The 13,546-nt window shown below is 32.2% G+C and overlaps 1 protein-coding gene across 1 annotated transcript; it reads left to right on the plus strand.

The window, feature by feature from the left end:
* The first annotated feature begins 11,660 nt into the window (after window positions 1-11,660).
* LOC105775906 (hypothetical protein) lies at window positions 11,661-12,495 on the plus strand. Its single transcript, XM_012598400.2, has one exon. It carries the CDS (start codon window positions 11,719-11,721, stop codon window positions 12,244-12,246), a length of 528 nt encoding a protein of 175 aa, XP_012453854.1. The 5' UTR covers window positions 11,661-11,718; the 3' UTR covers window positions 12,247-12,495.
* Window positions 12,496-13,546: the final 1,051 nt, after the last annotated feature.

Below are 13,546 nucleotides of genomic sequence, written 5' to 3' on the forward strand. Positions count from 1 at the left end.
CATTCTCGACCAATATCAAGCCAATTTCATACTTAAAATACCATTAATAAGAACCACATTCGTGTTATTCTATTATCCATACACTTATACATTTAAACCATACTCCAATATACCATACCAATCACTTTAACTTACCAAATCAAGATTATACAATACTTTAGCATACCTTTTCAAATTATTCTTTCTCTTACCATTTCTAATTCAATTCATGCAAAGTGTTGTTATATATTTACGAAGAAGTCACAATACAAGTAATTAAACATTAGGCTATACTTGTATACATGTTCGGTACATTATCAATTCTTACCCTTATAGAACATAGAGATAATTAAACATATTCATTTTACAAATATTAACATAATCCTTATTTTGTAACCTTTCTGTCTTACCATTTTCATTACGATTATGATAATGAGTTAAGCCTTATAACAAAATCTTAGTCAATATCATATCCACCATTTCCTAGCTCAAGTTACAATTCATTTTGCATACATGACTTATAGTACATTTGTGTAATTTACAAATTCAATTATGGATTTCAACTGTCACACCCCAAATTTGGCGGATCCGAGTAGAAGGTGAATAGATGTGGAGGTTACCTGTTTGGCGTGCTATTGTAGTATAGTCTACCACTTTTCAGAATTTTGGCAAGTTAAATCCTAGCGCATAATGTATTCGCCCACGTAAAATCTAAGGTTTTCATCTCGTGATGTTTCTTAGAAGAGAAAGAGTGCGCCTATGAGAGTATGCGCCTAGGAAGAGATACACCCAAGAGTTCTGTATATTGAGAACCTATCAAGTGTATAAGGAAACCGTAGAAGACTTAATTATATTTATAAGCACGCCTTATGAGAGTTGCCGCCAAAGGTATGGTACACCGATTTTCTCAAACGATGTGCAAAGTGGGTTTTGTAACGTGATTGGTTGAAAGTAAACTGAATGGATTGCCTGGTCAAATAATATTCGCATTAGATTCTCTTTTATATTTTTCTCAGTTCTTGTAGGGCATGAAAATGACAATTTTTGTATACATTCAACACTTGTCAAGATCCACTAAAAGGAACTGAGTATATATATATGGTAAGAAGAGATCATTCAGATGGTTTTTCTTTCTTCTGTTCCACACTCCAGTTCTTCTTTTTAAACCTAAATATTCTTTTATTCTTTGTTAAACTGGAAGCTAAGGTTTTTGGGGTAATTGGTGGATGTTTCAACCTCCTGTTAAGTCTGGTAGCTCTATTATGATTTCGAAATAGTAAGGATGTTAAAAGACATAAATATAGTAGGGAGTGAATAGGAGGCCCTACATAGGGGTTGTATGTAATTGGTATATTGGTAAATTGTCTGTAAACAAATTTTTAATGGTAATCCCATGTTCTTTTAAGTAGTTGTTGCTTCTAGTTCGGGAAGGATGATCGGATTTGGAACTCTGAGCTATAGTAAATGTGAGTTTAAGGTAAACCTTTAACCTAACTCATAGATGTTAAATTTACAATGGTTATTCGTATGCTGGTATCGTCTCAAAAAATTAATGAATGCATGTGCATGTGAAGCATTGTAAGGGTTCTGCATGTTTACAAATGAGACATATGAGTTGCTGTGTTAATAAGATAATGTGTGGTATGTACGCATGTTAAATCAAGAATGGAAGAATTTGAACTTTTTAGGAGTGTGTAATGATTCTAGGTAAGTGTGTCCTATGTTAAATGAGTAAACCAACCATTTGTGATGCCTCCAGTAGGGAAGGTACATTACTAACTGGACTGACAAGTCACGACATGTAGATATGTGTATGACCATGTGGTAGAGACTCATGACATCATATGATAATGAAAATACTCATGGTTTTGACTCTGGTAAGATGTAAATTGGACTGGCAAATCACGACATGAAAATATGTACATGACTATGTGGGAGAAACCTATGGCACCATCTAAGATAATTCGCAGGGACAGTAAACACGTAATGTTCTGTAAAGCATTTGTGGCGTATTATGTGATGCCTATGTGGAGTATTCTGTAACGCCCTTGTGGTGAAATTTGGTCAACCGCGTATGTGGCGTGATTTGTGTAAGCTTTGAGACTCATTGCTAGCTAATGCTATGGTAAGATTTGATAATTTTTAAGATATATCTGTTTGGATAGTCTTGTGGCATAACTTAGTATGCCTTGAGGTCATTTCCTAAAAATATTTTCCATAAGTGTTTCTAAAGAGAGAATCTGCCATAGTAACTCACCAGTACAGAGAACTTGGTGTAATGGTAGATATGGGTGGTTTAAGTGTTCGTCAGATTTGAGTTTGTTTACGCTATGTAAGGAAGTTATCTAAATCCTATGATATTCATCAAATCTGAGTGTTTCACGCTATATATAGAAAAGGGTAATCTAAAGTATAAGTTGTCTGTCAAACTAGAGCATTCTCATGATATGAAATAAGGTTGTCCGGGATGACTTAGAATATATCATCCATTAGAATAAGTTGTGGCCTGGGTTGAATTAAGATCTGATTGGTATCTTGATAACTACCAAGTTCAGCATGATAGTTCGCCAAAAGTAGGATTCGTATAAAGTTCATATTAAAAGATCAACTATTATAAGAATCCGCTAAAAGTAACATCTGTGCGTATCGTCTGAGAGAAGTATTCAACATCTGTCTATGTGAGAATCCATTGCAAGTAGATTTTGTATAAATATCTTTCTAAGGATTGAAACTGTTTTCCAAGAAGAATATGATATCCGCATTGAGTGGTGAAATCTAAATTATACCTAATGTGTGATCTGTGTGTAGGATGGTCAAGTGTGAAGATTGGCGTATATGTATGTGCCCGACATTAGAAAAAGTTTCTGTCGAAAGATGAGAAAGAAATCTAGAATCTTCAAGTTGAGGAATCCAACCATAGATACACCAAGGTAATCTAGGTTAAAATTCGCTAAGTTCGTTTGAACTTACAAACACCTGTTTTAATGCAAGTTTTGATTAAAGTGTTGGTACGTTGGGAGGGACCAAGCTAGGAATGCGCCCAAGTTGCAGTTTGAGTTGCGATATTATGCATAAAAAGGGCACCTTAGGAATATAGCGCTTAGTACACTATGCCATGAGAAGACCATCTTTAAAAAAGTTTTAAATTGTAACATCATGTACTGATTTTGAAAATCTAATGTATTATTAAACATCCTATTTTATTTTTAAGAACAATACAAAATGAAATAAGAAGTAAGATTTAAAATACTTTTACACCAGTTGTAAAATTTTTGCTAAGTGTTTATGTGTGGTAACATCTGGTATTTGGATCCAGTGATTCGAGTCGAGTAGATGTGTTACATTAATAACACTTACATTATAATCACATTCACAATCCCTAGTAAACATAAGCATAATGAGGAACTGGATACATAGAATTATGTAACCATTACACAATTAGCTCATAAATGGTCCATCCATTACATCGATAGTATATAATGAATCAAATAAATCCCCTATTACACCAATAGTAAATATAGTGCAAAAATTGATCCCATACCAATTTATATCTTATACTAACTCATATCACATACATAATTATATGCAATACTACAATTGATTCCTATTGGCATGCTAACTATATCTTTCTAAATTCTCACCAAGTTTACTAGGGCATTAGTAATATTTCTCATTTCATTTCACATTATAAGCATATGTCCACTTTCTCATTTCGTTCAATGCATATACTCTCCCATTCATCCTATACATATATCATTTCTTTAGCCATTTAATCAAGTAATCTTTCATTGAATCCCTAGTTTATACTTCATAATACGCATAAGATCATATCGATTCATTTAACACATACTATTTCATTTCCCAACCCGAACATAACATGTCAATAAGCATAATTCAAACAATTCATTAGTTCATCCTTATACTCATTCTAAAGTCATATATATTTTTCCTCATGTACATGCCAATTCATTTGACATTATAGTATAAGATAGTTGCTAATGATACTAACTTACATTGGACTTACCTCTTAAACACAAAATACTTAACACATTATTAAACCATAACAATTAACATATAAAAAATATAAATCACACTTATTCACATAATATGCTAGATTCATTACGTTAATTATTTTCTTATTCTATTAGTTACTCCACACCTTAATTGTCACTCCATTAATCTTGCATATTCAATTTATTAGCCATTGTTTAAGTATTTTACCATCTTACCGTTACTTAACAACTTATTTTAACCATTTGAAACTTTCACAACAATAAAAGTACAACAACCATATGATAAGTTGGAATATGAGAGAACTTACAATACTCCAAGTTATCAAAAGAAGACTAAGTCCTCTTTTTTTTCTCAATCAAGGGCTTTCTATACACCCTTGCTTCCACCACCTTTCTCAATCCTTTTCTATTCACAAAACACATATAATAACACAATCAACCATAATTTCAAAGTAGATAACATATAATACAACTCTAAGTACACAACTTTAAATATGAACTAAAACTTAAAAACTATTCTCTCATCTATTCCACTTAACACTTCAACGTTCAACAACCTAGCTTCTCATTCACCCTTTTTTTTTTCAATTTAACAGTTCTTCTAATGGATAATTATCACTTAGTAAGCTATATGGTGAAATTTTACTAATTTTTTTTTTGTGAAATCTTAAAGAATTGGTTTATGGATGAAAGGGTTTGACAAGTTTCCTTCTACTAAGGGTTTGGCAAGCTTCTTTCTACTTTCTTTTCTTAGTCAAATGTAAGAGGTGGAAGGACATAAAAGAATGGTATTCACTCTTCCTCATTTCTATCTATGAATTTCCACTCACTTAATCCAAGGGCCATAATTTGTTCTCACTTACTTAGTGATGATCCAATTAACCTATCTATTTATATATTTTCCCATATTTTATATTATTAATATATTAACTTGTGAAATGTTTACTAAACCATCCTTCAATCATTATTACTAATTAAGATAAGGAAATGTCGGTCTTTTCCTTAGCGATGGTTTAATTCTCTTTTAGGCCCTCAATAATTCTATTATAGCAAATGTATAATTTTACATTTAACCCTTCATACTTTAATCCTTATAATCTAATGATCTTTCTCAAGTTCAATTTAACCCCTTTAATGAAATATAAGTTACACTTGAGATAAAAATATAATCGATATCCCTAGAGATTTACCGTTTAAACTTCATAATAGTACCATTACCAACATCGAAATTTGAGGACGTTACAAAAACCAAATATCTAAGAAGCCAATCGAAATAACAAAGTCTTTAAAAGGCAAAAAAATAAAATAAAATAAATAGAGCTAGCTTCTTACAAAAGCTTCCCCTGACTTATTCTGTAGCTTCCTCTCTTGATTTATTCTTCTTTTTTTGACAAAAATTCAAAAAGACTTAGGTTGAATAACTTTAATACTAGCATGATATCAAAACACTTTAGTTGTGTTCTTAAAAAATGCTTAAAAATAATATTTTGTTGTGCACGTGTCACATATGCGATTACAATTGAATGAATATCTTCATAATTCGAATTTTTAATAATAATAAGCATTAGCAAGCATCATCAATAAAACTAAAAGTAGCAAGCTTGTAAAAGAAAAACTCCCCCTCAGTAGCTAACTCGCCCATATACACTTACTCACAAAACACAAATATATTCAACACTTTAAGCACGAAAAATTGAAAGTAAGACGGTGTCAAATTTTAATATAGTAATTTACAATGAAACACTAAAGTATTCCAAAGATCATTCTTCCGTAGGGATTTGATAAAAGATACCTATTGTTTGTTTACACCAATTGTCTCTCCTATCTAGAAATTTTGTCTCAACCTCATCCTAACTTAATAACTACCACTATGATCTCCTTTCGATCTTACCTAGTTCATAGCTTATTTCTCAATCTTTCTATTTGGCATAATTTTGTCAAAATATACATGATAGAATCTCCTCTTGGTTTCACTTATCTAAATCTTCAACTAGAGTTGTCAATTTTAGTTTACAAAGCAATTAGTACAATAAAAATAAATTAACCAGGAACATACATATTAATCTCAAGCAACAACTAGCATCACAATCAACCATCAAAAGAATTTAGAACAACATGATCAATTCAATACAAACAGCTATTTTAAATAGTTGATCAATATAAACTAATAAAGAACAAGGTTAAAAATGCTCAGCCACGGAGGAAGTTCCAAATTTGGAGTTAGAGTTTGCATTGACATCCATAGTGCATTTCCATAAAAAGAAAGAGAATAACAAACTATCAAAGAGATCAAAGTTTCTAGCAAGTAATCTTAAAAACACTTTACAATTTCTCTTAAATCCTTTCTCTAATTTTTATCCCTCTTTACATATTTTTTAGTTCTGATACAATAGGCCTTTATTTATGAATGATTTAAAAAACCTCTTTGCCCTATCTTAAAATGTAGCTTTTCAAAAGCTAAGAGGCCCAGTTCTCTTAACATGCCTTTAAGTTACCATCAAAGTCAACAAATTTGGTACGTGAAATCATGACCTCTATTTTCGTAGCGTTTGGACTTGATGAAAGGTGTTCTCCCAAGTAGGGTGTAGGGTGTTGACGTTCCAACTTTAGGTTTTCCATGTTGTGACTTAAGGAAGAGACAACATGAGTTTCATCAGTTTTATGTTGCGATGCCACTCTCTGAAATGCCTCCAAGTCTTGATTATTCAATGTCACACCCTTATCTTGGCAATGTCCCAAAGTTGTGTTGAGCTCTTAATTCCTTCAGACTCAAACAATGAGTAAGGTAATGATCTCTGGGCTTCCAACATCGCGACCTCCATTTTAGTCTCCACATGTAATCTTCAAACAACCTCTTACATTATGGCATGACTCTCTATTTTGTCATTACCTCTAAACCTTATGCAAGATGGCCTTTAACTCACCTATACATTCAAACTCACTCCCGTAAGTACCATTTATCAATGGAGCACTAAGTTAACATCAAAATTACTAAAAACAAACACAAAAAATGCAACCATACTTACAAACAACATAGAAGACAATTTATCACTAAAATGACTCGATTTTTCTTGAAAATAAGCTACAAAATACATGGGAAGATTGTAATTACCTATATCAATTTACCCCTATCAGTATCAACATCAATACAATCCTCCTCAATAAGATATTCCAACAATAGGTGCAATGAAATTATAACTCTACAATAATTATATAAATAAAAGTTGTAATTCACAAAACAAAATGATATTTTCCATGAAACCTTGATCGAGTAATTATGGTTATTAGCATATCTTCAATATGATCTACATTTAGCGTAACCTCATGTTTCACTCTAGCATTAATTTTTCATTAATCTTCATGCTTGAAATGTGATTGATCTTTTTCTCACCATTATCTATTTATGGTTGTATCTCTTAGTTATTCTTGGTTGAGTAGAAATCTTGTTGTGATAGTTCTCTATCTCAAATCATCTAACATATTGTAATAATGTGGTTTGATGTGATCAACAATACTAAAGCAATGGAAGAAAGCCTTTTTCTCTTTCTTCTCCTTCATTCAATGGGATGAATATTCATTTTTCTTCCATTCTTGCTTTTGGCTACATCTTTTGGAAGTTGTAGTCTAAAAAATAGAGATAAAACTAGATGTCTTCTCTAAAAATCTTTCAAAACATTATGGCATCTAGGACTAACATGACATACAATTCCACAATAGTGAAAAATTGGTCTAGCTTTGTGCCTCTAAATCTTCTTTCCACAATGGACTAGAGCTCCTTTCATGGAAATTTTTGATTTCTTTAAGCATTCTTTTACTTTAACATATTAAGTTTTCTTCTCATTGTTAACATATCCAACCCCTTTATTTCTTGGTTCCTAACTATCATTAGCAAGAATCTCACCCAACTTATTGCTTCTAGATCTTATATTTCTCATAATAGATTGAGCTACAACTAACTCATTATATCACCACTAAGTTTGGTTTATTTTTCAATCATTAGAGGGTCCATCTCTTAAAAATTCTTAAACATCGTATAATTTTCCTATTTAAGCATGAAATTCTCATTAGTTACCTTTACATTAATCTTACAGACTTGACCCCACTTGTCAAACATGATTTTATATGCCTCTATAAAGTCTTCTACTAATTTTACATCATTTTAACTACAGTTGTTTGAATCAGTTGCCACTTCTGTCAATAATTGTGAAGTAAAAGTAACATGGTTGTTGATATTATCTTCTTCATCAGTATCTCTACTTTTAGAATCACTTGACGTAACACTAGAATACTTCAAACTTATAATAGTATTAGGGCATTCAACCTATTATACCCATAGCATTTCTGTTTGTGACATTAAACTTTTTTCTTCTCATTTTTATGTTTTTTCATAACATCGTTACTTCCACTCGCCTTTGTAGATTAACCAACATCATTGTACTTATGGATGACTTTGATGAAGTTTTTTTTAGGAGCCAACTGTTCTTATAAATCTTTAATATAAGTTCTAAAATTAATTACAATTAAAGAAGCAACTTGTAGAGCAATGTTTTTCTCTAATTCCACCATGTTCCTTTTGGCTTCTTCCAAGATCATTTCAAATGTTTAAAGATACTAATAGGCTCATTTATCCTTAAAATGTTGATGTCCTCAGCTTCCTCAATGGTTGACACTTTGATGGAGAATCTTTTTAGGACCAATCTTGAGACTTTGCGAACCAAATTTGCATTAAAATACTTCACTCCAAGGAAAAATTTGGTTAGAAATGTCAAACAACTTAGCATAAAAATATAAAAGATTTTCTTCTTCTAACATTATTAAATTTTCAAAAATGGTTATTAACATCTAAATTTTAGACTACTTCACAAAAGTGGTGCGCCTTCATGTGCTATTTCAAGTGTGGTCTAAGCTTCATGAGTAGAAACACACTTGGAGGTGCCCCTGGATTCCTAAAGATTTACATCATTAAAGATATCATTCAAGGCCTTTGAGTTGAAATTAGTTGCTTTGTCTTCATTTGCTAGCCAGTTGGTTTCAAGTTTAATGTTTCAAACTCCATTAGTTTCTTTAGTATGTGGTTCCTAACATGATAAAACACTTTCTCATCAATCAACTTCATAAACACTCTAATGCGTGCCTTTTAGTAGGCATGGTTTGAACAATAAATAATAGGTGACCGGGAGATTGAGCTTCCTTCTATGACACATCAATTCAACAATAGGATTTTCACCAAATGTATTGGATGTTTAGCATTAATACCAATTGAAAGTGTTGAGTTCCTTCTTAAGTTGTTACATGAGTTGCAACTACTAGTGTCATGGGCCGCAGTTCAAAGCCCGTGACCATCGCACCAAATGCATCCAATGGAGGTCTATTGTTCAGATGGGGATCATTTATCCCACGAGAATTGGCCCGGTTCAAAGAACTGTTGGAAAAACCTGTCAGATTGAAGCCTGGTTGGCCCAATAATGAAGATATGACAACTTAGGCTAATTTGGTAACTAATCTTAGAAGATTGAGGGAATTATATCTTTTAAAGATTAGATTAGATTTGATATGGCATATCTTGTAAGTCCCTAAAATAAAGGGATACGGTTAATCTCGTCCGTCGATGTAAATGTATCTTGACCGTCGGTTTTGGGGGAGCTCAACTATAAATAGAGAACCTCCCCCTCATTTGTACTCACCCCATTCATTGTTTCATTATTCTTTGTGAATAAGAGAATTGAGAGCATTTACTCAAACACTTTGTGTGCGCTCTTTCTGTTGTTCTTTGTAGCTTCTTTTGGTATAAATCGCTTCCGCTCTTCAACTTGGTACCTTGGAGGAGTTTTTAAGGAATCCTCACTTGAGTAAAGGCTGACTTAGGCGAGTTTGGAAGAACGGATCGCTTAAGGCCGCATGGATCGCGAGACGAAAGGTCTAGCCCCGTGAAACTAGAAACAACTTAAAACTAGAAAAGTAAGCAACTAACACAATTGATTGGTTACACAATTCAGTTCCAATCCTACATATGCAAAGCCTTGCTAGAGAGTAATCCATTATAATTTATTTAGTAGAAAAGATCATTTAAGCTCAACCTCACTTGCGATCATTGCAATCTCACTCCCATAAAACTATAATGGAAGAACTTTCCCACTAAGACTTCCCTCTATGGAAGCTTAGTCTAAAATGATACAATAGTTTGATTACAACAAAAATTCGTTGACAAATATTTGTCTTATGAACAAATTGAGCTATCTTAATTGCATTATGAAAGCCGCAAGTTTAGTCTTCAATATGTAGACATTTGTAAACCAAATTAGTTTGATCATAATAAATCTCTATAATTTTGGCCCAATTAGACCTCATATTATGGAATGAGATAAAATAGATATATTCCTCAATTAAACCATAGTACTCTTCTTCAAGTTTTCATGCTTAACAAAAATTCTTCATGAAGTACAGCACGAAATTGGTTGCACAAGCTTCCTTAAATAGTTGGACAAAAAATAATCAAAAGATGCAAACAAAATAGTATAACTAGTCTCAACAATTCACCCCAATTGCAACTAACTATTAAGACTTGTACAAACAAGTTTAACATTCATGATAAGTGAACTCAAATTGTCTTTGATTAAATTTATTAAAAGTTGAAACTAATTCAAGTTAAATTGAAATGAATTATTTAATCTAGTTTTTTTCTAGAATTTTATAAAATTTTATAACTTCAAATAGATTGTAATAATTTTCATTTTGGAATTAAAATTTAAAATCAGTTCAAAATAGTCGTGTTGTAACCCCTTCATCTTATAATTGCTTTTGTAATTTTCATTATATTATTTTATCATTACAATATTGAGTGCAATGAAAAAATACAGAAATAGAATTTATGTCATTTAGGTGGGAAACAAAATTTTTAACCATTACTCAAAAATTTAACTATTTCATCTGTAGAGACAACCCAGTTGTAAACAAGGTGTGTAATGGAAAAAATAAGGACAACACATAAAAAGGTGAAGAATATATTTTTTGCAAAGTTTTCGGAGACAGTACTGTAAGAGAAAATCTAGAAAACTAATCACATTGGAATGTGGTGTGGTCCTCTTGGAGTGTTGGTGATGTGCTGATGCGACAACTCGCACCTGGCTTTCTGTCTTCACACATTTTTTTTTTTAATTTACCCATATGGCAAGAAGGGTTGTGAAAAAAAAAACTGGAAAATCGATTTAATGCTTTCATTCGATTTTGGCTTTAATAATAATTAAGTATATTGATTTTGATTTTATTTTACTACCAAAGTAAGAGTTTTGTAAGTCAATTTTCAGTTTTATTTAATAAATAGTTTATTTTATTTAATTTTTAATACTAAGAAAAATATTTTGTTTTAAAATTGGTGAAAACCTACATAAAATAAGATATAAAATTATTTTAATTTAATAAATAATAACGTAATCCTTCAATTTTTTTCTATAAAAATTCATGTTCTAATTGGTTTAGTTAAATATAATATTTAGTTCGATTATGATTAAAATTTTAAAAAAAATCAAAATAAGGCACATTAATTAAAATTTTTTTTCGAAAGTGTTGAGTAGAATGGAAAGGTTATCCACCAAGGTCATAGAAGGCTATAAATCCAAGGTTACCTGATTATGTGCGGGGAAATATTATATATAGTTGTAGGACTTGCCATAGAAAGGCATCTTAAGTTGGTAACTTGGTAAGGGAATAAAAGTTTGCCTATATAGGCATGCTAGTATTAATGGGGATTCCAGTGAAAGCTCTTATTGTCTTGGAATTGAGGTGGCTGTCGTTGAAGAAGAGGGTTCAGCATCATTATTTGGCAAACATGAAGATTTCAACACGCTTTCTGCTAATGTTTTTTGTTGCTTTGGGTATCATCTTCATGTGTGTGTATCAACCAGCACACTTGTTCGGGATGGAGTTTGAAGTTCGTGTTATCAATGGCTTCTCCAACAACTCATCGCTGCCTTTAGTGATCTGGTGCATATCACAGCAGGATGGAGATATGGGGGGCCGTGCCCTGCAGGAAGGTGACGATTTTGGATGGAGGCTCAAGACCAATATCTGGGGTAATTCTCATTACTTGTGTACAATGAAATGGGATGCCAAGAGGAGGAGTTTTGATGCCTTTAAGGTTCCTAGAGATAGTCAACGGTGTGCTCCTCTTAACAAATGTTCTTGGCTGGTTAAAGAGGATGGGTTCTACTTTAGCAGTGATGAAGTCAATTGGAAGAAAGACTTCTCCTGGTATTGATTTTGCATGCCAACCCATGCTTTTGCGTGCAGATAAAAACCTTATCTTGTCTGTCAATGTAAACAGAACTTTTGTTGTCTTTTTTTTTTTTCCCCCGCTATTGCTATATGAGCAGAACAGTTTTGTCCATTGAGATCTTAATGGTGGGCTTGGCATTGACGGAAAAAGAATGAAATTTGATTATATTCTGGGGCACGCATATGCCTTATGGAAGCTGAAAACAAATATGATTTTCTTTTAAAAAGTTGAAATTTCAGCACATATGTTCCAAAAGTAGCTCTTTTGTTAAAAGGAATTGCTCAAATTCTGTAGTACCTTGGTTGTACTATCTTTATTAATGGCTTTCTTTGGGGCATCAAGCTCCACAACACATTAAAATATAAGAATAGAATAAAAGGTTAAGGGCTAATATAATCTTGGTCCGTCCATGGTGATTAACAAGTAGGTTGCTAGCCTTAGCAGCAATCAAGTGGAAAGAAAGTAATATTGTAAGAAAAAATCATGGCTAAAAGAATAAATAATGAACCTTATCTTTGAATTTGTTTCAGTGCCAGTGTATCAATCATAAGTTGATGGGAATAAAATAAGACAAAAAGATAATCAAGTGATTAAGGAAAACAACCGAGGGTCAATTAAACTGCCCAGATGACCAATAATATCTTCGGCGAAGCAGATTTGGAGTTTGACAGAGCACCTTGTTTAACTAAGGAGGAAAAAAAAAAATTAAAAGAGAAATCGTGGAAGTGCCCAAAGATTTGTAGGGAGGGGATTGAATATTATATTGCAGAACAACTTTTGTTTGGTAGTAAAACTTTTTATCTCCAACTTTTGGTTTTGGTTTAAACATACCTTTTTTTATCACTGCACTGTCTCGCGAGTTCTCGTGGGTCTACTAATGATTTTTGGATCCACTCATTTAAAATATAAAAATGAAAATGTATCTTTCCACCAACAGTTACCAGCAACATTTGTTTCTACACAGTTTAAAATGCATAATTTAGTAAGTTATGGTAATAAAATACTCTAATTTCGGGGGCATTATGATAATCATTTGTGTCAAATATCCCTTCGTATTTGAGGTCGACTTTGATGTTGTTAAGCTCTCCACTTGATAATATAAATCAATTTTAGTTTTCTTTTTTTTTTTTTTAAATATTGATAGCATGCAAGTTTGAAGAAACATGTTGCTAAATTAAGTTGCTTGGTTGCTTAACATTCATTCCTTTGATTTCTCTTTCATCCTCATAACATTAAACCTCTTTAGAAATCCATAAAAACCATCAAAAGCACCTAGATTTCT

The sequence above is a fragment of the Gossypium raimondii genome, chromosome 10 (genome assembly GCF_025698545.1).
Source record: "Gossypium raimondii isolate GPD5lz chromosome 10, ASM2569854v1, whole genome shotgun sequence".
Taxonomy (NCBI): domain Eukaryota; kingdom Viridiplantae; phylum Streptophyta; class Magnoliopsida; order Malvales; family Malvaceae; genus Gossypium; species Gossypium raimondii.

Bases quoted from the DNA above. Each gene is read 5' to 3' on its own strand.
- LOC105775906 (XM_012598400.2), top strand. From the start codon at position 11,719: ATGCTAGTATTAATGGGGATTCCAGTGAAAGCTCTTATTGTCTTGGAA.